The sequence below is a fragment of the Kogia breviceps genome, chromosome 5 (assembly GCF_026419965.1).
Source record: "Kogia breviceps isolate mKogBre1 chromosome 5, mKogBre1 haplotype 1, whole genome shotgun sequence".
NCBI classification, from domain to species: domain Eukaryota; kingdom Metazoa; phylum Chordata; class Mammalia; order Artiodactyla; family Physeteridae; genus Kogia; species Kogia breviceps.
The window spans coordinates 132,092,703-132,118,376 of NC_081314.1; the positions used below are offsets into that span (position 1 = coordinate 132,092,703).

The 25,674-nt window shown below is 42.3% G+C and overlaps 1 protein-coding gene across 1 annotated transcript; it reads right to left on the reverse strand.

Moving 5' to 3' along the window:
• Nucleotides 1-11,028: 11,028 nt before the first annotated feature.
• ADAMTS1 (ADAM metallopeptidase with thrombospondin type 1 motif 1) lies at nt 11,029-25,402 on the reverse strand. The gene is made up of 9 exons (XM_059064706.2): nt 20,108-25,402; nt 18,109-18,455; nt 17,624-17,756; nt 17,068-17,235; nt 16,346-16,629; nt 15,935-16,121; nt 15,670-15,845; nt 14,176-14,351; nt 11,029-14,005 (listed from the first exon to the last, which is right to left on the reverse strand). The coding sequence occupies exons 1-9, from the start codon at nt 20,754-20,756 to the stop codon at nt 13,306-13,308; spliced, it is 2,820 nt and encodes a 939-aa protein (XP_058920689.1). The 5' UTR covers nt 20,757-25,402; the 3' UTR covers nt 11,029-13,305.
• Between the last annotated feature and the right edge of the window lie 272 nt (nt 25,403-25,674).

Consider the following 25,674-nt stretch of genomic DNA (forward strand, 5'->3'; position numbering starts at 1 on the left):
TACCCTTCCCCCTCCCCATATCCTCAAGTCCATTCTCTAGTAGGTCTGCATCTTTATTCCCGTCTTAGGTCCATCCACCTCACTACAAATAACTCAGTTTTGGTCCTTTTTATGGCTGAGTAATATTCCATTGTATATATGTGCCACATCTTCTTCATCCATTCATCTGCTGATGCACACTTAGGTTGCTTCCATGTCCTGGCTATTGTAAATAGAGCTGCAATGAACATTTTGGTATGTGACTCTTTTTGAATTATGGTTTTCTCAGGGTATATACCCAGTAGTGGGATTGCTGGGTCATATGCTAGTTCTATTTTTAGTTTCTTAAGGAACGTCCATACTGTTCTCCATAGTGGCTGTATCAATTTACATTCCCACCAACAGTGCAAGAGGGTTCCCTTTTCTCCACACCCTCTCCAGCATTTATTGTTTGTAGATTTTTTGATGATGGACATTCTGACCAGTGTGAGATGATATCTCATTGTAGTTTTGATTTGCATTTCTCTAATGATTAGTGATGTTGAGCATTCTTTCATACGTTTGTTTGTAATTTGTATATCTCCTTTGGAGAAATGTCTATTTAGGTCTTCTGCCCAGTTTTGGATTGGGTTGTTTGTATTTTTGATATTGAGCTGCATGAGTTTCTTGTAAATTTTGGAGATTAATCTTTTGTCAGTTGCTTCATTTGCAAATATTTTCTCCCATTCTGAGAGTTGTCTTTTCATCTTGTTTATGGTTTCCTTTTGTTGTGCAAAAGCTTTTAAGTTTCATTAGTGGACTCTATATTCTTAACGGGTGATGTTTTTCTTAAAGATGTGTTGTTAAAATACAATGGCCTCTTCTTGCTCCATAAAACCTTTGGAATTGACAATTTGATTCCTCAGCAGTCTCTGTCAAAATATTACTTAAAAGTAAGCATTTGTTTTAACAGTATTAGTTTCCTTTCTCCTTTGGGTTCTGAATATGAATAAGTGTAATATCCAGCAACCTGAAGACAGAATTTATTATTGACCGTCTACAATTAACAAACTTTCACATTTTGATTGTATCTTTTTTGTGGTTATTGATAATTTAAGTCAGATATGTTAGAAAGAATTAATGGTATGGTACTTTTTTCCCCTAAAGTCCCACAATTGTGGATGGCAAAATCCCTCAGAGAAATAAATGTTCAATTACCTAATTCTGGACTCTCAACGATGCCTTTTTTTTTCTTTTGTAAAATTATATGTTTTCCCTTTTTCCCATCATGCTATGAACTGAGTATTACTGTGTTGCAATTCTCCCTGCAATTTTTAGTGTAGCCCAAAGTGAGGTTTTTTGACTGTTTACAACTCTATGGGATCAAAAACTTTTCCAGGTGTTCAACTTTGTTTACAGTTTAATCTTTTAATGTTTCACATGCATATGGTTCTTAAAGAAAAAAAATGCAATACTATTATGACTTTTGGTAGAAAAGCCAATGGCTTTTGTCTTAAGAAAGGAAAAAGAGAGCATAGACTCAAAAATAAACAGGATATTCTGTGATTTCTTTAGCAATCTTGTATAGTTGTGTCTTCAATTCAGAGTTCCAACCTAAAGTTGCACTGAAGGTCCATACAAGGAAACTCTATTATCACTACTGCTTTCTTATAGGATATTAAAAATGTAGAGTATTAGAATATTAGTGCTAGTGTAAGAGCATTTTAATTAGAAAAGCACAGGTTTTAACTAATACCCAACTTCTGAAAGAAATTGTCCTAGTGCCACGGAGAACACTCCAGAATATCTTGTACTTTGATAACTAGATATCACCTCTGCGTTCTTTAGGAACAAAGGACCTTGCCCATAGACTTGGAGATCTAGCTTTTCAGATTGTGTCCTTATTGTTAGAGATAGAGGCCTCCAGCCAACTTCCATTTATTCAGAATTTGTTTATCTAGCTGATGGATGGTCCATGGCCCTGCTCTTCTTCCCTTTCCCCTCAAGGTTCCTTTGGAATGAGTCCCATTTTTATCATTACCTCTGGCATGCTCTGAGAAGTCAGGAGATGAAAGCCAAGCCTGATGATTCTACTCTTGTTAACAACTTTGGTGAAAATTTTGAAGGTGAAAGGTTCTGGAACATTCAGAACTGAGTAAACCAATTTGAAATAAGTGAAAAACCAGGACAATATTATAAAGGCCCTTACTTCTGGCAGCTGCTTGGCTCCTGTGTTTGTTATTTGGTCAGCTTCCCTGCTTTTATGCAAGATGCAGCAGGGAACTGGTAAATCCTTAGCTCTCTTTAAAGAAGAAAAATGGAGAGAAACTCTGTACTCAACTAATCTAATACATCTGGTGAAGAGCTTCAGCTAGAAATCAGAGATCTTTGATCCTTGCCTATTGATCTAAGCTTTCAGCTGAACTCCCTCATCTGCAACTTCAAGGTTGCCAAATGTGACCTCTATCTGGGCCGACCATTGTGTTCCTGCTTCACCAATGGTTCTGTCTCCCTCAGCTTGAGGAATTGAGAAATCCCTGAGTGTCTGCTTATTAATTCCTTTCTCTTTACTCAGCTTTACTTTCAAATATACAAAAAAAAAAAATATATATATATATATATATATGCTTTACATATATATATATATACATTATATATTTAAAATCCCTTGGTATGTACTTCATTAGCCATAATAATTTTTTAATCCTTAATATTGAATTCTGAATATATGCAAGCAAAAGTGACTTTCCATTTTCACTCTCTCTGCTTAGTTTACTTCTTGATGCAAAATAGAAGTTCTAGGAGTCTATACTATAAAGTAGTAAAATTTTTATAGCCTATGATAATATTTAAATCAGGCATTTGTAGAAAAAAGTGATAAATTCAAAGCCTTTTATAACAGAAAACTCATTTAATTGTTCTATGTTTTATAGCACTGCAAATAAAAAGAATGCCTTTCTCTCCCGCTCCCCCATTCCCTCCTTCCGTCTTCTTTCTTCCCTTCCTTCCTTCCTCCCGTCTCCTTTCTTCCTCCCTCACTCCTCCCTTCCTCTCTTTCTTTCTTTCATCTTTCTTTCTTTCTTCCTTCCTTTCTCTTCTTCCTTCCTTCCTTCCTTCCTTCCTTCCTTCCTTCCTTCCTTCCTTCCTTCCTTCCTTCCTTCCTTTCTTTCTTTCTTCCTTCCTTCCTTCCTTCCTTCCTTCCTTCCTTCCTTCCTTCCTTCCTTCCTTCCTTCCTTCCTTTCTTTCTTTCTTTCTTTCTTTCTTTCTTTCTTTCTTTCTTTCTTTCTTTCTTTCTTTCTTTCTTTCTCTCCTTCTTTCCTTCATTCTTCACCCTTCTCTCCCTGCCTCCCTCCCTTCCTTCCTTTCTTTCTTTCCTTGTTTCTTTCTGTTACATGATTTGCTCTTGTGTTCTGTATCAAGCTGTTTTAAGGAGTGCTTCTGTGTTTTTAAGTATGGGTACTTTACATACATTTATTCTCTGTTCCCCCAAACAGGTGGAAGAGTAGAAAAGGACACTAATGTAAGTCATATCTTAAATTATTTCAAGTACTGACATTGATTTGTAAGTTGTGTAAAAGAACTACAACTTCTCTTTAGTTTTTCAGTTTTTCTATTTTACTTTACACCGAAGCAGAGAACGAACTATAATGAGTCTCTATCTATCACTCGACTTTAATGATTATCATCATTTTCCTGACTTAGTTTCTTCTATCCCCACGTTTTCTATTTTGGCTTGAAAATTTTAAATTCCAGATGTACCATTTTACTTCAGTACCTAGCTTGACTTTTTGAAAAAAGAGACAATTTTAGAAATATCTACCCTGGTTATGAGGTGACAGTACCTTTTTACTGATGTGCTGTTCAAGGAAATAAACACCACTGCATTAATAGACCATTATTCCATCTTAACATGTTACTATGTTAGTGCTTATTCTCTCCTTCTTACTTAAAGGAAAAGCATTTCTCTGCCCCTCTGGCAGTTTCCATAAAGAAAATGAGAGCAATTGAAAAGGACAGTTGAATTTTAAAAGTAATTTTCACAAAACTTCCGTAATAAAGAGGAATAACATTGTCACACCTTGGCTTTACTCTTTATACATGTATCTACCAGGAAGACTGTAGTTTATTATTTTGCTCTTAGTTTTGGTGAATCCTTTTGTTTCATAGATAGTCTCAAAATACTGAGAATGTCAGTGTGGAGCTTGGGTCCAGCCTTTCCTCAGTGCTGACATTTGGCTACTTTTGCACCCTAGACAGCTATGAATTACAGAACTTAATAATGCAACAAACCTCACATACGAAGATACACAATCTCTGTGGATTTTATGCCTGATAGGAATTTATGAGTTTGATTCTCCTGGCTCTCCTCTGGTTGCTAGGTACACACTTTTTAAAAAAATTAAAGGGTCAGTAACTCTAAATTCTTAAAGATTTACTGTTCATTTATGCTTTTCACTGAGAATAGGGACAGAGAGGTAGAAAAATATACACTGTTGGAAAACTCAGATTTGAATTTGAAATGTGATTTTAGTACTTTTAGTGATAGATAGTATATATGTACATATATCCTCAGAAAATAATTTGTATACTTAAATTAGAATATAAAGTTACTTAGTAATCAACAGACCAATTTATCCATCTTGACTTCTGTCTCCATGCCTGGAATGGCCATCATCATACAAATACCAACAAAACTGACTTTCTTTTATGATATGGTACTGCAAAAGCGCTTCAGTTTTTTAAAGTGTTCTTACTGGGGACATATTAAACAAAAACAGAAACTGTTTATAATTTTTGGAAATGTCTGGTTAGGAAGAATTCATGCAGTGAAAACCACTCTAATTAGGATTTTCCTACCCTTTATAAGTCATTTTCTGATTATAAAAATGATATAGTTGTTTTTTGGGTAGAAAATTTGGAAAATACATAAAGGTACAAAGAAGAAAATAAAAATAGCCAGGTAGGTTATTTTTGTGTATATACATTGTTAAGTGTGAGTGTTGTGTGTATGTGTTTGTACAACTTGGTAGCATAATATGACATAATGCTTAAGAGTGTAGAGGCTACAGGCTCTCAAGTTTGGATGTCTGGGTTGGAATCCTTTCTGAGCTGCTTGCTAACTGTCCTACCTCAACCAAGTAGTTCAATTTCTCTTTGCCAAGTTTCCTTACCTATAAAGTAGGAATAATAATAATACCTACATCATAGTTGGGGCGGGGGTTGAGTATTAATTGAATTATCATGAAAAATACACAGTGAACTACCAAGACTGTTGGTCCTCGTTATCACTAATCTGAGATTCAAGTTTTGCTTTTTTTAAATTTTTTTAATTTTTTGGCCACACTGTGTGGCGGTATGTGGGAACTTTTTTTTTTTTTTTTTTGCGGTACGGGGGCCTCTCACTGTTGTGGCCTCTCCCGTCGTGGAGCACAGGCTCCGGACGCGCAGGCTCAGCGGCCATGGCTCACGGGCCCAGCCGCTCCGCGGCATGTGGCATCTTCCCGGACCGGGGCACGAACCCGTGTCCCCTGCATCGGCAGGAGGACTCTCAACCCCTGTGCCACCAGGGAAGCCCCAGGGAAGCCCCGGAAGCCCAGGAAGCCCCTGGTATGTGGGATCTTAGTTCCCCAACCAGGTATTGAATCCGTGCCCCGTGCAGTGGAAGCCTAGAGTCCTAATCACTGTACCTCCAGGGAATCCCCTGAGTTTCAAGTTTTGTTATGTCGTAAGTAGCCGTCAGTGTACTTCTTTTGTGGCTGCATTCAGATTTATGTAACATTCATATACAAATCTTTGTGAACCTTTTGGATTCTTTATTTAGCATGGATTCTTAGGGGTAAAACTATCTATACGCAATAGTTTGACTACTTTTAAGGGTTATTCATTAAATAAATATAACACTTGCACACGCACAATTCTAAACGCTGGGAAAATAATATCGAGCAAAACAAATGCAGAGCTAAAAAGAGTATATGATTTCTGTGAAAAGTGACAAGACAGGAAAGTGCAGGGTGTTTTAAGAGCTAATTTAGCCTGAGGGATTTAGGAAGGGTTTCCCTGGAAAAGTGACATTTAATTTGAGCTCTAAAGGATGACCAGAGGTTAATTGGGTGGCCATTTGGAATCCTGGGGTGAAACCAATGGCCTCTGGGAAAGCTCTGAGGAAAGCTTGGTTGTCTTTCGTGTTTCATGAAAATACTCTTTTTTTCTCACATTTTTAAAAAGACTCTTCTGAAACACAGAAGTTTGAAGTTTTTACACCAATCAAAGCAATTCGTTTATGTATGTGTGTCTTGGTTGTTTAATACCTTTCCTTATTTCTGTGTTCAGATTTCCTCTCCCATTCAGAGATCTGATAAATATTTCTCTATATTTGCTAATCAGCGTTGCATTTAAATCTTTTAACTTTTTGTATATCTGGAATTTAAGTTTACAAATGATCTGAAAGAAAGCTTCAAAAAATTTTTTTTCTGAGTAAATTTCTAGTTTTTAATTTAAGGCTTTGTTTGGAATGATTATTTTTTACTCACAGACTTATGTTGCTAACTTCATTATATTCTAATATTTTGTAGTTATGATTACTAAGGTTTATTTGTGAGCTATCTTTCTCACATATAAATATACTTGTCAATAATTCTACAAGTACTGCGGTTTTTTTTCATTGTAATTTTATGGTGCATTTTCAAATCCGGTTGAACAGGTATCTTACATTACACTGTGTTTTTCAGTTGTGTTTCTCTTTATTTTGTCTTCACCAAATTTATTTCTTCAGAACTTTAGAATTATGTTATCAAGTTCCACAAATTTATGAATGGCTAATGATTGGCATTTCATCAAATCTCCTAATTATTTTTCGACAAAATAGAAGGTTTATGACTTACTGTAAAATAATTTGCATGTCTCTTGCTTTACTCAAGTCTTTTTTTATGTCTTTGTAAAGTTTACCTTTTTTTTTTTTTTCTTATATTTTTGGTCTTCCTTGACCTAGAGAGAGGTTTTAAAGGCAAATAGAATAATCCTTACCTGTTGATACTTCTTTGTATTTTTAACAATTTAAGATTGATATATAGATGTTCTATTATCCGGGACACATATTTTTTATTGTAGATCCTACCTTTATTCCATAAGATATGTAATTTTTATTTCGCTTAGTGCCTTTCCATCTTAAATACATTTTTGGCTGATTTCATATTCTATTCCTACTTTTTTCCTACTCCTTGCCTGATAAATCTTTGGACTTCTTTGAAGAAATGTCATTTTGATTTAGTTCCCTTTTATTTATCATGTCAATGGATTTTATTTTTAAACACATCCTGAAGATATTTGTCTTTTAATAGGAAAGTTTAAACAATGTGTTGTCATGATAATGTGGTTGCAATTCTGTTACCTTATTATTTGCTTTCCATTCTTTTATTTATGAGTTATATTTTACACACATCCTCTCACTATGAAGAGACATTTTTTTTGGGTTTTTGTTTTTAAGAAACATCATTCATCTATACTTACCCTATTACCAAGTTCAAGAATAAGATGATGCCCTTTAATAACTCCTAACATAAGAAATTTCTATCCTACTCTTATGATTTTGTCAATATGACACACGGTTTTAGACTTGAATTATTATTATGAAAATATTTTACATTATATATCTTCTCTTTACTAGTCTATATTTCCAGTTAATTTTGAAACCGTAATTTCAACAATGACTTATATTTACCTATAGGTTTAACTGGTTTCAATACTTACCAAAAATCCTGTATTTTTAATTTATGTTGGTCTTTAAGTAGAGTGTAGTATGCATCAATGTTGCACAAAACACTCTTTTCCCACCAAAAAACAGAAAAAAAAAAAAACAACCCTGGACTCATTCATGATATTTTCCCCCCATTCACATCTATATCCATCTGCAAATCTCTAAGTCCTGAACTGCAGAATTTGACCTCCTTCACCTCCTCTATGGCTATCACCCTAGTTCAGACCATCATTATCGTTCATTGCAATTATTGCAATAGTTTCCTATCTGGCTCCTGTCTGGTCTCCTCCAGTTTAAAATGTTAAGTCAGGGCTTCCCTGGTGGCGCAGTGGTTGAGAGTCCGCCTGCCGATGCAGGGGACACGGGTTCGTGCCCCGGTCCGGGAGGATCCCACATGCCGCGGAGCGGCTGGGCCCGTGAGCCATGGCCGCTGAGCCTGCGCGTCCGGAGCCTGTGCTCCGCAACGGGAGAGGCCACAACAGTGAGAGGCCCACGTATCGCAAAAAAAAAAAAAAAAAAAAAAAATGTTAAGTCAGACCATGTTTCTCTTTTGCTCTGTTCCTTCCACTGTCTCGTCGTCTCGCTCAGAGCAAAACCCAAATATACTTCCTACGTTTTCTGAGCAAGCTGTCTGCCCTCCACTGGCCTCTTCTCTTTCCCCTCTCCTTAGTGCTCCAGCCACACTGACCTCTTGCTGTCCCCTCCAAGAAGTTGAGCTTACTCCCACCTGTGGAGACCCCTGTCTATTGTAATCTCATCCCTTGGAGAGCTGCCCCCTTGTGTCCCCCTGTTTTTCTCCCAAAGAGCTCATTGAAAAAGCCTTCCTATATTATTGTACATAAAATTGCCCTCAATCTCCTTCCAACCCCAGTAAGTAAATGGTTGATAACTCCTTTTAAGAGCCGTAGAACATAGAACAATAGTAACCCTAAAGGAAAAGAAATTAAGATAGCTAACAAAATATGCTAAGTTACAAACGGCTGTTTGTAATTATACAAACTTACCTTAAAACAAGGGCAATGTGATTAATAGAAGGGGCTGTAAGGAAAAGTTCAGGCTTTTGAATTATGAATACAAGAGCAAACTGAACACAGACCACATTAGGAACTTCCAAGATGCAGACCAAATGGAAAGAGCTGGAATGAGTGGAGATTCTGCATAGTTCTGTATTCCTCTGTGACTCACCATGTACATGACTTAGTATATTTTCTGTTCCGCTGCTCTTAAGAGGAGGCACTAAACATTTATTGGCTGGGAAAACTTGTTGACGAACCAAAGCATCTTTCACATTGTACTGTTTCCATTCTGCCAGTGTCCTACGAACTCATTCATGTCACAGAAGTATGCATATGGCAGAACAGACTACACTTTTATACTGGAGTAGCTTTGGTCAATTTCTTTGGTAGGTCTAGCACACCCAACCTTTATATTAAGCATTTTTGGTTTTCGTTTCTTTGGAAAACCAACGAGATTAGCAACTTGTAGCTGTTATCTGTTGTTCCTAAGTTACATTAAGATTTACAGAACCCTCTTCTGGAAGACAAATTAAACAAAAGTGAAAGTTGGAAACGATATTTGCTGATTTTTGTGTGAAAGCTCTGATATAAAAATTGTGGGGCTTCCCTGGTGGCGCAGTGGTTGAGAATCCGCCTGCCGATGCAGGAGACACGGGTTCGTGCCCTGGTCCGGGAAGATCCCACATGCCGCGGAGCAACTAGGCCCGTGAGCCATGGCCGCTGAGCCTGTGCGTCCGGAGCCTGTGCTCCGCAACGGGAGAGGCCGCAACAGTGAGAGGCCCGCATACCGCAAAAAAAAAAAAAAAAAAAAAAAAAAAAAAAAAAAATTGTGCTTGCATGGTGGTTATTGAAATTAACTAGAGATAGAAAGTGCCTGCAGAATGTTCTGAAAATTAGGTGTTTGAATGAGTCCTCAACATCACGCCAGCTCATCATTTGTACCTGCAACAGAAGTGAGCACAAAATCTTTCCTCTTTTTGAGCAGGTCAAGCTCACAGAACCGGATGTGTATTTTAAGCTAAACTCTCTTTGCTGCCAAAATAGAGTATTTTAAACGGCTCCATTGATTAAAGGGAAATCTCACCAGCAGATGGCTGAAGAAAATAACGTGGCAACTTAGAAAGTTGTTTGGCATTAGCCTTGAGCTGAGAATAAAGAGAGTAGTGGAAAATCTTTTGGCTATTTTTATCACTTTGTGTCCTGAATTTCATTCTCCTTGCTTACTACATCAAATCAATGTAAGCCTTTGAAAAGGAAAAATTCATCAGTAAATTAGGCAAGATCTGAAAATGACTTCCTTTTGAGTTATCATTCTAGGTACATTTATCTCATTTTATCAAATAGCTTATATAGTAATTGAGGAGAAGGGCCTTTTGTGTGTGTGCGTGCGTGTGTGTGTGTGTGTGTGTGTGTGTGTCCTCCATGTCACTTACTGTGGGGATTTGTACCTTAATAATGTAGGCAAACAAATAATTGTGGGAGAGGTTATTGGTGTAAAGAGCATGTTAGGGCACATTTGCATGGCCAAAAAAAATTTGCATGGCCAAATTCTATGTTTAACTGAGTTATATGGGGCCACTGCCCATGGTGTGAGATTTGACTTTCACCTTTCAGTCTGGTGGCCAATAGGTAGGAAAAAACAAAACTTAACCATAGACTAACATGCCTTTCCCCTCCTCTGCCCCACTTTTTGCTCCATGCACCTGGCTCCTGAATATCTTAAATTCAGCTGCTCCGGGGAAGAACACTGAGTAATTCTGAGGGCAAATTAGAATTATCCTTGGAATCTGAAATTAGCATATTATATAGAACTACTTGAGAAAGGAGGGTGAAAAAAAGGATGAAAATATAAAGTTGGAAATGTCTGTGGTTAACCACATAATCCGAGTCTTCTAGCAAATAAGCTATTTCCTGAGAGAAATGTAGTTACTTTGGAAGTCGGCTGAACTTTTAAAGTCACTGATGTACCATTTAGTATTTAAAAATAGAGTGACTTACAAAAGGCTACCGAGAGGGTGGCCTGGGTGTTCTGAGGTTTCTCCAAAACACCCCGTGTATTCCTGAAGAGCACCTGAAACACTTGGAGGGCTTGGCTCACCAAGCATGTCTATCCCAAATGTAATTTATGAGGCATCGTTTTCTACTCTTTAGCTTAAATACTTTCACAAAATTTTACTTATGCAATATAATTGAGGAAGAGATACAAATTCAAAATGCATCCAGAATCCCATCTTTTTTCATTTTATATGTTATATATCAGAGGTTGGCAAACTATGCCCACAGAACAAATTTGGCCCACTGTTTTATAAATAAAGTTTTATTAGAACACCTCCATGCCCATTCACCTATGTATTGTCTATTGCTGTTTTCGTGCTACAACAGCACTGTTGAGTAGTTGTGACAGAGATGGTATGACCCATAAAACCTATTTACTATTTGGCTCTTTACAGAAAAAGTTGGCCAACCACTGGTGTATATTATTACATTAGTAACAAACCTATCTATCACCAAAGTTATAATAGATTTCTTCCTTTGTAGCAAACAAGGATACATAAAATAATGTCATTAGAATGAAATCATACTTCCAAAGAATTGAACAAAATATTCTCTCTTCAAATTCAATATCTGTTCCATCGACAGGTGAATGGATAAAGATGTGGCACATATATACAATGGAATATTACTCAGCCATAAAAAGAAACGAAATTGAGTTATTTGTAGTGAGGTGAATGGACCTAGAGTCTGTCATACAGAGTGAAGTAAGTCAGAAAGAGAAAAACAAATACCTTATGCTAACACATATATATGGAATCTAAAAAAAAGAAAATGGACTTGAAGACACGGGGCGGGGGAAGGGTCAACTGGGACGAAGTGAGAACGTAGCAGGGACTAATATATACTACCAAATGTAAAAGAAATAGCTAGTGGGAAGCAGCCACATAGCACAGGGAGATCAGCTCGGTGCTTTGTGACCACCTAGAGGGGTGGGTTAGGGAGGGTGGAAGAGGAGACACAAGAGGGAGGCGATATGGGGATATATGTATATGTATAGCTGATTCACTTTTTTATAAAGCAGAAATTAACGCACTATTGTAAAGCAATTATACTCCAATCAAGATGTTTTAAAAAAATGTATGCAATGAAACATTTCTATCAGTGTTTAAAAAGTAATAAACCAAACATTTTTAAAACAAAACAAACAAAAATTCAATATCTGTGTTTCAGATTTCCTACCCAGGAATCAATTCCCATTAAAAAAATAGACACATGTTCAAAAAGTGTCCTTTTATTATTTCTAGTAACATATATTGTATAAATACTCTATTTTTATATGACCTTTTACAAAAGCGATATAACTTAAAAGTTTTATCATTAGAAAGAAATGTATAAAAATAAATATGTTATTATAGGCATTTATTACAAACTATAGTCCTTCTTAGAAGGCACACAAAGACCAATACTTATAAAGTACATAGAATTTATAGTAACATATTTTACTATATACATATGGAAAAAAGTCATTCTCTTTCATAGTAGAAGAGCTGAACAGACATTCACCAGGATATGACTGTTGGACCAGCTGCTGGGGATGGACCCGCTACCCCTCAGTAGCCTCCCCACCGCGAGATGTGTGATCTCAATGTCCCCAAACACTGGGGACCCTGTTGTACACACCCCATTCTGGTTCTGGCATTACATTCTTTCTGTGTGATCTTACTGACTTTCTTCAGACACAAACTGTTTTTTGTTTTTGTTTTTTTTCACATCCACATTCCTTAAGTAGGCTTACATCAGGAGGCAAGAAATGTAGGACGTACCCAGATCAACGGGCCTCCCCTAGCTTTTACCAGCATCTGATACATCACTGCTTTTCTTCCCCTTGTAGACTTAATGCTGTTTTTACAAATACATGGAATTGTTTCTTCATCAAAATGAATTCACAAAGAAAGACACAATAACGGCACAAGACAGGAAAGATGCAGTCATTTGAGTCACTGGACGTTGCTAAGCATTTCTCATGCTGAACAGTCCTGAATTCTTAACTCGCAGCAGAAGAGATGGCATAAACATTCTCTGAAACCACAGCAGTTAGGAACAGTGATGGTCAAAGATCCCATGTGTATTCCTTTCTCCCTCCATAGGTAGTGAGGTAAAGTAAGCTACATCTTAAACCAAAAATCTCACCTTCCTCCTGCTTTTCATTTCCCAGCCTCCATGATACAAAGTATTTCATCAGTATCAGGAAACAGGCATTGTAATATTTCTTAAACTTACTTTGACAATTGTTTCCATTTTTGTAAAAACGTGTCACAGACTTAACAAAAGAAATAATAACGCCCTGGGGCTTTCTCATGCTATCTTATTGGTCAGCTATTAATGATCCTCATAAACTACCCTATCGATTTTGTAACTGGCAGGAAATTCTGATGATCTAACTTCTTTTCTACCTACCTGTACCTCCCAACTCACTGGCACACCTCACTGATCTCCGGCAAGGTGCACTGGATCCCTCCAGCCTTCTTGATTTCAGTGCATGAGCCCTTCCCCACTGCCCTTTTCCCTCAACCCCGCCCCTGCTTAACTGCATTCTGCCATTGTGCAAAAGTCTATGTAATGTTTAGGTTTCTTTAAAGGATCGCAGCTCTCGTGAGACAACACACCCCCATCGTGGGACAGACACTGCAAGGTTCTCTTTTTGTAACCCTTCCCGCAAGTCTTGGAACATGGCGACCAATCCCCCAGCTGCCAGCGGGGGCAAGGCAGGTCCGCACAAGGTCTGGTGCTGGCTGGCTTCACTTCCTTTGCACACTCTGAAGCGGGCTGCCCGTTGATGTCTCGGCACTCTACCAGCCTTCTCTGCACACCCTGTCCACATGACTTGGAACATTCTCCCCACTCTTCAATGACCCATTCGGAGAAAGTAGGGATGGCGTTGAAAGATTCCTTCTTCTTCTTCACGAAATAGGTGTATTTAATTTTCGGTCGAAGGGCATTGCCCACGGTCAGGACTTGGATGGTTAAGGGCTCCTTGAGAGGGCTGAAGCTTCTAATTCTTTCCAATGCTGCAGAGGAGCCACTGTATCTCAAGACACTACCTTTGTACGTGATGTCTTGCTCTAAAGTGGACAAAGTGAAGTCGCCATTCAGGATATATGTGCCATCGGCAGCTTTGATGGCAAGGTAGCTTCCATTATTTCTGGATCCCCTCTGATTCCGTTGTTTCACTTCAATGTTTGTGGCTCCAGTGGGAATCGTGACGATATCGTGGTAGCCAGGTCTGCAAACAAGGAAAACAGACATAAAAATCTTTCATTCACCAGCTAATCATATAATCAATACTTAGCTTGAAACACCAGGTAATCATTTAAGAATGTAATTTTTACCAAACCTGTAAAAAGTTACATCGAAATGATAAGACCTTCGGGAGTATGGTATTTTAACACTTACTTTGCACTAGTAACTGATCCTGATATTTTCTTGCATGTAGATCCATTTCCTCCACAAATGCCACATTTATCGAACTTCTTTTTGGAGTCTATGATGCGATCACAACCAGCTTTTACACACTGTCCTTGCACGCAGACAGAGGTGGAATCTGGGCTACAAGGAGTGCCATCTACCACCTGAAAAAGGAAGGGCACGTACCTGGTGTCACACATTAACAAGGGCAAGAGATGATGCTAGGATAGTTCTGAAAGTTTTCTTCATTAACACTACATCTTTGCTTTCCTGACTATCAAAATTAAAACAGTACTCTATACCACGGCACACACTATCCCCTTCTCTTTGGCTTTTTTTTCCATCTGAAAATATTATAAATTTTTTGATTATTTGTATCCTATCTCACTTTTAGCTAAGGTCCACAAAAGCAGAGCTTTTTTATCAATTTGTTTACTGCTGTATCCCCAGTATCTAGAATACTACCTGGCAATAACAGGTGCTGAATAAATCACTTAAATGTTGAATCTGCAACTGGAGACTGTTTTCGTAGCCTACAGTGATAATTACACATGATAATTTCAACCAAATTCAATTCCATTTTCTACCTCAGAGCCAGATTTATCTCCTCAGCAAAACAATGCTTCCATTAGTTCAGTATATGTTCTCAAACACAAGAGTTCTCAATGCTCAGACTTTCATTTTAATAAGTCCATTTGCACATACTACTGCTAGTCACCCAGTAACAAGTACTTCGGGCCACACCTAAACTATTTTGCAAAACCACTGGAGGGTTCCCATGTTAACACATAATTTACCTAACCATGAGTAAAGGGCTTTTCTTTGCATATAGGAGTAATAATAAACCATTGCAAGAATCATAAGCGCTGGATTCAAGCTTCATTCATAACCCCAAACAGCACCAAACTCAAAGCAAGCAGTTGCCAATGTATCTCGAAGCAAAGCAGTTCTAACTTGAAATTGAACACATTAATATATAAATTAGGGCTTCCCTGGTGGCGCAGTGGTTAAGAATCCGCCTGACAATGCAGGGGACATGGGTTCGAGCCCTGGTCCGGGAAGATCCCACATGCCGCGCAGCAACTAAACTCATGCGCCACAACTCCTGAGCCTGCGCTCTAGAGCCTGTGAGCCACAACTTCTGAAACCCGCATGCCACAACTACTGAAGGTCTCTCACCTAGAGCCCTTGCTTTGCAACAAGAGAAGCCACTGCAATGAGAAACCTGTGCACCGCAACGAAGAGCAGCCCCTGCTCGCTGCAACTAGAGAAAGCCTGCGCACAGCAACGAACATCCAACACAGCCATAAATGATAAATAAATAAATTAAAAGCTCAGCTCTCTCTCTCTCTCTATATATATATATATATATATATATATATATGTATATATAAATTAAGGAAAGTACAACAGAGCTGGCATGAAAAGGGAGCAAGCTAAGGCCTTGTTTCTTAGGCAAAAAGTCTGAAGAAAAGTCATTACCTTGGGCTGCAAAACGAAGAAGTAGCCAATGCCTTTGGCTTGACAGATGAGCTTGCACCTGTCCTTGGGTGAGACTCCTGCGTACTTGGGTATCCACTCCACCGCGGGCCCACTCCCAAAGGAAGCTTTGGAGAATTCATTGTGTGCCTCACACTGTTCCTCTCTAAAGGTTTTTCCTGGAAAGAGAAGGAGACGATGATGTTATCCGTTTCCGGTCTTCAACCACCCGTGCGCAGTGCATGCTTTTCACCTTCTCTCTGCTCACCATTATTCTCCGGACAGTCCTCAATGTTGCAGGACCTGTAGCGCACACGCTTGCCCTCGCAGTACTTCCCTCCGTTCTTCGGGACCGGGTTGTCGCACTCCCTCATCGTATACTGAACTCCTCCACCACACGTTCTTGAACAGTCTCCCCAGGGCCCCCACGGCCCCCAGCTTCCGTGAATAGGAGTCTAAATGGAGACACAAATGATCAGCGTTAGACACCTCTACGGAGACCTTTTCAGGAAACAGACGAGAAAGACATGGGACAAAGAATCAATAATACGACTCTATCCTGTATCCCTGCAAGAGCCCACGGGTAGGGACGCTTAACGTGGTATCTAATGTTTTAGCATCACTTGGTCTCTTTCAATTCTGAATTTTAAAGGAGCGTGTGTTGCCGTGGAAAACTCACATCAAAATGCTTGTCAGTCTTGTTCACGCACTTGCCGTTGACACACCATTTCCCTTCTCCACAGCTGGTGCCGTCGGCCCAGGGGAAGTGTTTGGTCTGGCACACCAGCAATCCGCCAGAGGTGCCCGTGCACCAGAGGGTCGTGCACGTGCTGGCCGCGTCCGGGCAGTGTTTGGACTCCTCTCCAAATGTAAACTGGCACTGCCGGTTGGCATCGTACAAGGTCCCAGGGAGATCAGAGGGGAGCTGTATGGGGCTCTGGGGCTTGTCCATCAAACATTCGCCTGCAAGGAAAAATGCCAATGACTATTAAGAAATAGCAAATTAAAGCATGCAGGGGGTAGATCAGTTTCAGAAAATACTTACCAAAAGTGATAATATATAGCAAAGTGATTTGAAAGCTGAAGAGTTTGAGGGGGAAATGCCAGAAAGATTTAAATTATCATTAAGATATTATTCTCAATGGGATATTTCTGCATTAACAATGACAGGAGATCATTGTTCTGCTAAAAACTCAAGTTAATGTATTCTGGGAGCTTACCTGACCCGAAGCCCTATCTTTTACTGGAAGTTAAGATCTAAAAATGCATGCGGTTGACAATGAAAGTCATTCTGAAGGAGGGAAAATAAAAAGAACAGAAAAGAAAGAGCGAGCTGGTTTCACTAGTATCCTACATGTGGATGGTTGGATAACATCTAGAAAGAGTAGCTGAGCACCTTACCATGACCGTTATCCAGAAATGATGTAATCATGTAAGCACTGCAAGGAGACCAGGGCTGGCTGCGGTCCAGATTGGAAAGCATTGACGCCATCATGTGGGAATCCCGGTTGACACCATTAATGCCAGCACATTGCTTTGCATCATCATGTGGCATGTTAAACACATGGCCTAAGAAGACATCCGAAACCCACATTAAAACACAGGTCATTTGCAGCACTTTGTTTCCCCCAACAGGGATTCATTTGTCTCAAAGTGATATTTCTAGGGGAAGAAATGTGTTTTGGAGATAATCTATTTTAGAGACAATGTCTACTTTTCACAGAGTGTAAACAAACATGTACATTTCCAAATGTGTCCATAGCTCCTACTATCTTATTTTGAATTCTAATAAAAACGACCATGTTGAGAAGAGTGGAAACATGTTTTCTGCAGTTTCTAGGGAGCTCTGGCACCTCAAATAGCAATATAACCTGCAGACTCTCCCTCTTAAATTAATACATAGTTTATCCATTTGAATTCATGAATTGGGCTAACTGTCACTCTAAAACAGACTTACCTAATTCGTGGGCTGTGGTGAAGGCAGCTTGTAAGCCGTCATCTTCTATGACCGAGCAGCTTCTGCTGGGATCGCATACAGTTCCAACATCTGCCATCCCAAGAGTATCGCATGTCTGGGCGCCACACAGGTCCTACAAGGAGCAAAGGTATGTGCTTAATAACAGAGACAGAGCACGAACCTTGTGATCTAACTCTTCGGCAGGGTGCAACTTCACGTGTGCTTTAGGGTATCGACATTCATTGCTGTTGAGTAGTTCTTTTAGGAGTACTTTGTGTGACTTGAAGATTTTCCCTAATGCTATTCAGAAAAGACTGTGAAACTGGAGATATTAAGATATTAAAAGAAATAAGGAAGATTAATCATGCTAGCCAATTAAGAAATATAAGTGCAAAAATATTGGTAAAATGCCTTACCTACGTTTGCTTATTACAAAACTGATTCCCGCAAGAATACTCTCATAATTGCCAATGTCTCCCTCTCACCTGTCTGGTGAAAAGAATCGCCGTGTCATAGTGCTCTACATCCCGGTCACTGGGCGGGTTGTGCTGCTTTTGCCAGTTGCAGAAGTTCCGCAGAGTGAGGGCGGCGTTGGAAGTCACTTCTGGTCCCTTCTGTTCCTCATAGATGACCAGGATCTTCACTACCACCAGGCTAACTGAATTCCGAATGCTGGCGTGTTTGTACAACCGGGCCGCCACCGAGAACAAGGTGAGAAGGTAGTGCTTTAGCCCACTGCCGTGGAACTCTGCCATGGACTGGTCGGCCACAAGCATAGTTTCCACATAGCGGGGGCTGGACACAAATCGCTTCTTTCTTAGGCTTCTGGTTCCTGTAAAGACACAAGGAAGATAGTTTGTTCAGGGGCAGGCTAGCCAAGGATAGTTACCTTCCCGGAGTATATAAAGAAAGCCTAACCAGTCAAAGAAAATAATACAAAAATACACCCGGAGCAACAATAACAAAAATATTTGCATTTCTTTTCACTGGAAATGTTATTTTTAAAGTTTTCTCCTTGACTGTAAATTTTAAAAAGGCCATGTGCTCCTCTGAGGGTTGTCAGGCTTTTTTTTTTTTTTTTTTTTTTTTTTTTTTAAGCAGGATTTCTTTTGTCCTCTCTGAGATCATACAATCTGAAAAGGGCAGCGTTTGCAATCATTCTCCCCAGCTGTAGTAAAATCTTGGAGCAAGGGGCGCAGGCAGAGCCCCTGAGTCACTCTTTCACAGGCCAGGAATCAAATCCTGAATGAGATCATCGGGCTCCACGTGGAAGGCCCAGGGCAGGGCTGTGGCCTCTGCCGAGGGGCCGGGCCTGAAGGAATCTCAGCCTGCACTGCTCCGCTGCTCGCTCGTTCCACGGGTCCCTGCGGTGCTGTGCTCTTGCCAAATCCGGGCACAAGGACCACCCAGCCTGCCAAGCAGTCTACTGCCCCACTTCCACCGCCCCAAGGAAATAAGTTCCTGCTTCGGACCGCGGGGCCGCGGCTGATTGTTTCGAAATGAGCCCTCTGACTCCTGACTTGAGACCCGGCCCCCAGGGAAGTTCTACGCTGGGCTCTGACTACGTAACCTCTTCAAGGAGCGGACGTACAGGGGAGAAGAGGAGCATTTTACAAGCCACGTGAGAAAGTTAAAAAAAAGAAACAAGGCACCCCAGTGAGTGACAGAATGAAAAGAACTAGACAGGAAGCACTGCACACAACAGAGAGAAACAGGGGAAGGCGGAGCAGGAAGAATCACCGGTGACTAACTTTCAACAGTGCTTCCGAGCAGAATTATGGCCGCGAGAGGGAGCGCAAAGTGGGAGGCTGGTGGGAGGCGCGGAGAGGCGGGGCGAGCTGGGCAGAGACCTCCCAAGCAGGTTCTGCAGAGGGGCCCCGCCACCGCCAGCCGGTCGGGGTCAGACTCTTGAAGGGGGGAAGGGAACAGAGGCCAGCAGAACAGGGATCGTAGCGCAGCTGTCCAGGCTCGCGGGCTGCTCATTCTGAGGTCACTATCCCTCCTCCGCCCCAAGTCTCTGCCCTCCTCTGGGCTCAGGGTGCGCGAAGAGGCAGCGGTTACAAAACTAAGCGCGAAGCTGCCCCTCGACCAAAGGACACATGCACAAGTGTTAAAAAGAAATTAACAAGGTGGAAAGAAGTCGCACAAGCTCACATTCAACTAAAGTGGGAGGCATTGGGTTAGCAGCTCTCCCTTCCGGATCGGAACGCTTCTCCTTAGCAGAAAAATCATTGATAACGTCTGTCCTCTCTCGATCATTCATTATTAGGGCAAATGGAATTAACTGCTCCAGCAGGCTTTGGTTAATTCACCAACCCAAATCTTAAGCCGCATTCCCTCCACACCACGTCTCCGTCCTGCCCGCAGACACAGGCTCTCTCGCCTGCGAACAGGACTCTACCCTCAAGTCGCGCAGCACAGAGAAGGTAGGGAGAGGGAGATGAATGGAGAGACAAGTGAGAGCCACTCTTCTGGGACTGATACCTGTTGGCTGTCCCGTGCGCTGTGTCGCTCGGTCCCGCGGCGGCCCCTGCTCCGTGCCGTGCTCGCCCTCCGACCCCGCTCCCCCCGCGAGCTGCGTTTCGTCGTCCAGGACCCCGCACCTGGCGCCGCCGCCACCCCGCCGCCTCCGCCGCAAGAGATGGAACTGGGGCCGCGCCGGAGGCTCCTCCTCGGCTGCGGCGGCGGGCGCGGGCTGGATGAAGTACTCCTCGCCCTGCAGGTAGAAGGCGCCGCGCACGCCCTCGCAGAGGCTGAGAGCGGCGGCGGAGCTGGGGTCGCCGTTCACCGTGCCAGAGTAGAAGCAGTGCGCCAGGTCGCCAACGGGATCAGAACGCGACGCGTCGGGCCCGGGTCTGCGCCCCACCGTCTGGAGCGTGAAGCCGGGGGCCAGGAAGCCACGGTCCGGCTGCAGCTCCAGCAGCAGCTGCCGGCCGAAGGCGTCCAGGCGGAGGTGCGTGGTCGTGTGTCCTGGGTCGCGCTCCGGTGCCAGCAGCACCAGCTCCTCGTCCTCCTCGGTGGGGCGCCCGCGCACGCCCGGCACGACCAGCAGCGCCGAGGCCGCGATGAGCAGCAACCGCCGCAGCACGGGCGCAGGCTGCGAGCCGCGAGACCGTCGCGCCGTGTTCCCCATGTCGCCTCCTGCCGTGCGCCTTCCGAACCCCGCGGGGACCGCTCGCGGCACCCGAGTCCCGGGAGGCACCGCGCGCCGCCGCGCACTGAGCGAAGGGGCTATTGTTCGGGTCCGGAGAGCAGAGCCTCGCTGGCCTGCCTCGGGATTGTTAAAATTAACAATTACTATGATTCTTGGAAAGTGCGCGCAGAGCCAGCCGCAGATGGGGCTCCCGGAGTCACTAGAGAGGAGGCGCTGCAGTTCTGCCGGCGCGCGGGAAGTTTTTCTGTTAGCGAAGAGCTGGAGGCACCGCGCAGCAGGCTCCGGCGGGGTGGCTGGTGCGGAGACACGGAGCGCCCTGGGACGCCTCCGGGAGAGGGGCGACGGGCCACACGAGGATCGGCGCCTGGAGCTCCCCCCTTCGGTCTCCGCCTCGGTCGCTGTGCACCTCGCTCTGCGCAGGGCTCTGTCCTCTCGGCCCCAGTGCGCGCCCTGGCTATGCAAAGGCCCCAGGCTCTGAGCCGCTTTCCAGCGAGTGCAAGAACGGGGCAGCCCGGGCCGCCTTTTTATAGTCTTTGAATGTGTCTCCGCCCACCCCCCCTTACCCCCTTTCTCCTCCCTCTTGGCCGCCTTTCTATCCGCGGGACGCCGCCCCCTGAACTCAGTCGGAGCGAAACCGCGCTCTGCGCCGCGGGCCTGGGCGGGGGAGGGGGCGGCCTCCTCTCTGGCTCGGCGCCACTGGGTCGTCAGTCTGGGGGCGGAAGGCGCAGGAGGGGCGGTCTGATCAGCACTTTGTACGTCTGGGGCTGCTGCTGGGAGAAGGTACTCCCTGCCACCGCGCTTTCCCCCCGCCGTCTTCCCGGACTACCGTCCCTACCCGCCGCCCCTCTCTTGCGGGAGCGCAGTTCGCGCGTGGGGCTGCAGTTTCCAGAAGGGACGGTCGGGGTGGAGAGCGGAGTCCTTTCTCCAAGATTTCCCTGCCCGGGGGCTGTCCCTGCGCCGGCCCCCTCTCTCACCGCATCCCACCCCCGCCAGCTCCCGCCTCTTCAGTCTGGGAGATGAGCCAGGGCTCCCCTTTCTAGAAAAATACCCCACTCCACCTCTCCATCTCCCTGGCCTGCCACAGGCCGGTTTGCTGCAGCGTGGTCTCTCTTCGCCCCAACTTTTCTCGGGAAAGCTTGAGAGGGCCAGCGCGTCCCCTAGAAAGCGTGCCTGCGTGAGGAAGCCAGGAGACACTTTCCAGGCCATTGACTTTAAAATGGGTTTGCATTTTAAACCTTCGCCCTTCCCCCTTCCACCATCATCTCTCTCCCCCCACCACCCCCCCCCGCCGACCCCCTCCGGCCCCAGCCTTAGAGACTTCTCAGGGGGAACCCGGGTTCACACTTCCGGAATAGGTGATCTGGAACGCGCGGTTCAATTCCCCAGAGCCTTAGGGAGGGAACTGCGCCATTCTCTTCGTTCGAGAAATCATCAACTCCCGCCCAGTTTGCCTTCTTCCACCTACTAGCAGCTGCAGGACGTAGGCCAGGTTTGGCACAAACGTCAAGGAACCCCACTTTTCCACCCAGGGAACGGCCGCATCGCTGGGACTCGAAAGTGTGCAGTGGGGAAATGAGGCAGTCGGTTTCCTTCCCCGACCCCTCCCTCCTCTTCCCCGAGGAAGGGAAAAGGCTGCCTCCGCGTTAGGAAAGCGAGAAAAGTGGAGCCTTTCCACCTAGATAGGTCCCTAAGCAAAAGCTGAGCAGCATTTCCATCGAAAAAGAGGGAGGGGTTCAATGACACAGAGGAAGGAAATGTTTCATAATGTTTCCCCAGGCGGAAAGCCACGGGGACAATGGTGAGAACGACCGGCCCAAACCCGGGGCAGAGACCCGTGTCCCTCACACCCGCGCGCTCCCACTCCCTCGCCCGGCCCTGTCTCCTGCCTCGGCCGCTCCCGCCCCTCAGTTTTCACCAAGTTTGATCTCGTCCCTTTCATTACGCCTCCCCAGATCTTCCCAACTTCATTCTGTCCTAGCCAAAAGCGTCCCCTGCAAGGCCTCCAACGCGTCCTTCTTACAACTTTTGCTTTCAGAAAAGCTTTCCAACTTCCTCTTTTCTCTCGGAGTTCTAGATCGCCTACTGGAAAAACAAAAACAAAATCTTTGCTTCCCACTCTTTAGGAAAGAACAAATGAGAAAGAATGGCACAGGGAAGCAAATCGTTTAAAGCAACCCCTGGTCCCCATACACTGAGGCGTGGATGCTTTCTTAAGCGTAATTGTCCTTTCCTAAGGTCATTGTCATAGACAATGACAAATGCTGAAGGAGTAACCCAGAAATTACATATATTTTAACAGCAGGTTAAAGTAACTCAATGACCAGTTTTTTTCTTTGCTCGTCCATTCTCCCACCTTCTAACTATTTGACCCTGTTTCTGCACACCCCCTTTCACCCAGTCTCTCACCCCATTCCATTATTCCTTCAAATTTAGTATTGACATACACATTAATGAGTGGCCCCATTCATGTCTATACTGTCTAGCCTAACTCATTCTGTTGTTCTTTGAACTAAGATTTATTCCTCTTTGCTTCACAGGTTTCATTTCCCAAATATCCCTACTCCTCAGTTTGATTTCCAGACCTTTTTAAAACATACATTCCACCCCCCCTTACAGTATTTTTTTAATGTTTTTTTTTCATTTCATTTGTTTTTTCTCTCCAGCTAGATGAAAGATGAGATTCTTAGGGGAACATCTGAGGAAAAGTCACTTTACACTTACAAGATCTTGACTATGGAAACATGATGACAAAGCCATCAATAAATTTTCACATCTCTTGCTCAGAAGAGGGCTCTGGAAACAACACACGGTGACCAGCAGTTGGAGCCTCAGACTGGCTTTGAGATGGAGATTTCAAACACTTGAGGTGGCCCAGGGTCTGAGAGGCTTAACACATCCATAAGGGAAAATGTGATTCTCTTGAATTGGTACAGGTTGGGAAATTCAAAAGACCAGCAGAAAATGTGTAGTTTTCTAAAAACTCATGTAATGCATTCCAATCTGTCAACCCCCCTACATAAACTTTAGCTTTTAAAATGTATCAATGCAAGTTTGGCCTTTAGTTCATTTCCGCCTCCAGTGCATTCTGATTGGAGTTTGTTTAATTCATGGCATACATTGCTAATCTTGAATGGCTTACTTCTACTCTATTATAATTTTTACGTATTTCATGTTGTATATCCAAATAGAGCTGAAAAAAACAGAGAGCTAAAGGCAAAAGTGGCCAGGAACATGGCTTTTTTTATTCACTGGGTTTCTCTCCAGATTTCTGTTCTTTTGCATAATGATTCCAATCTGTTGTGCACCTGTAGTTCTGGGAAATGATTCTTTTTTAATCACTTCAACAGAGGCATGGATGTAGGAGTTGCCAATTACTAAGCTTGAAAAACTTCATCCATGCTCAGAAGAACATTTAATCTACTTACTTTTTTCTTTTTTTTTTTTTAAAGATTGGCACTCTTTATGCATTTGTGGTAACACACAACACATAACATATATGTATATTATAAAGAAAATAGTGAATTGAAAAATTAACTTGCTGTAGAAACAAGACCAACAGAGCAGAATTTGTGCATGGCACTAGTAAAAGTGACATGAAATATTGGGTCCTTGTAAATAAGTTTCACACTCTCACACTTATAAAATGATTGCTCTTTGATTTAAACATGCATCCAAAAGATCTCATGCTGCTCTAAACTCTGCCATATTTCTGATTTTCTTTTTCTAGACTACATGTAAGTTTATATAAATGTAAATCTTGATATGTTTTAATATACTGACCTTAACAATTTTTATTATTTGTAGAGATGACCTAATAAAAGTTAAAATATTTGACATAAAAATATTCTTACAACAAGCAGTTTGACCTTTTAAAAGCTTTCTTGTCCCCTGTTAACAGAGCAAAGGAAAAGTTTCACACATTTTAAAGGCACAATACTGGATTGATTATTCTCGAGAATTCTATACCAGATTAAGTATTCAACAAGTAGCCATGAAATGAGAGAATCTGGTCATATACATGAGCTGTTAACATTGTTTTAGTGTAAACGTTGTGTACAGAAATGATTAATGTACCTATTTCATAAACATGTAATGCTATTTATTCATATTTTCATGCCATAGGATTTACCAATTAGACATAGGAAAGCTGTTTAGCATTAGTGCTTCTTCTGGGGACATATGGCCTAAAATGATGGACAAATGGATATTTTATTTGATTTTCAATGAGAAAATAGAAAACATCTCTTTCAGGCAGGTTGTAAACCCGGAACTATAACAAATATTGAAAACAGAAAAATGAATGTATATTGCATTTGGACTTGCAGTTGCTATGATCCCAAAGTCCTGCGTTTTCAAGAGTCTGTCCAATCCACTTCCTTTGCTTGGCAGATGTGGAAGTGAACCTCAAAGTGGTTGTTATTGCCTAAGATGGTATAGCCAAATTGGGGGCTAAGAAATGACTCTGACTCATTTTTTAATCAAATTCTTTTTGGAATTTTAATTATCTAATTGTCTGGTAGGTCTAATTAATTATCTAATTGTTTTCAGACTTGTTATTGATGTTGTTTCCAATTACTGCATTTAATTTAAATTCCGTGTGGGAGTCTTCTATCAATAAAAAATTCCACCTTAAAAGATTCACAGCCTAAAGTACTTCTTTCTCAATCCACGAGGTGGCGATGGTCTACAGCAAATGATGTAGAGCTCAGGTTTTGTTCTTTCGTAGTTTTCCCGTAATACAGTAGTTCTTCAGGAATTTGCAAAGGTTTTACACTTTTTCAATCATATTTCATAAATTTTTACCAAATCTTAACTTTTGTGTCATAGAAAATATCTTTTAAACGTAATTTAGGTGTATTTGCATTCTTAAAATAATAATAAAATGCCTTAGCCGACT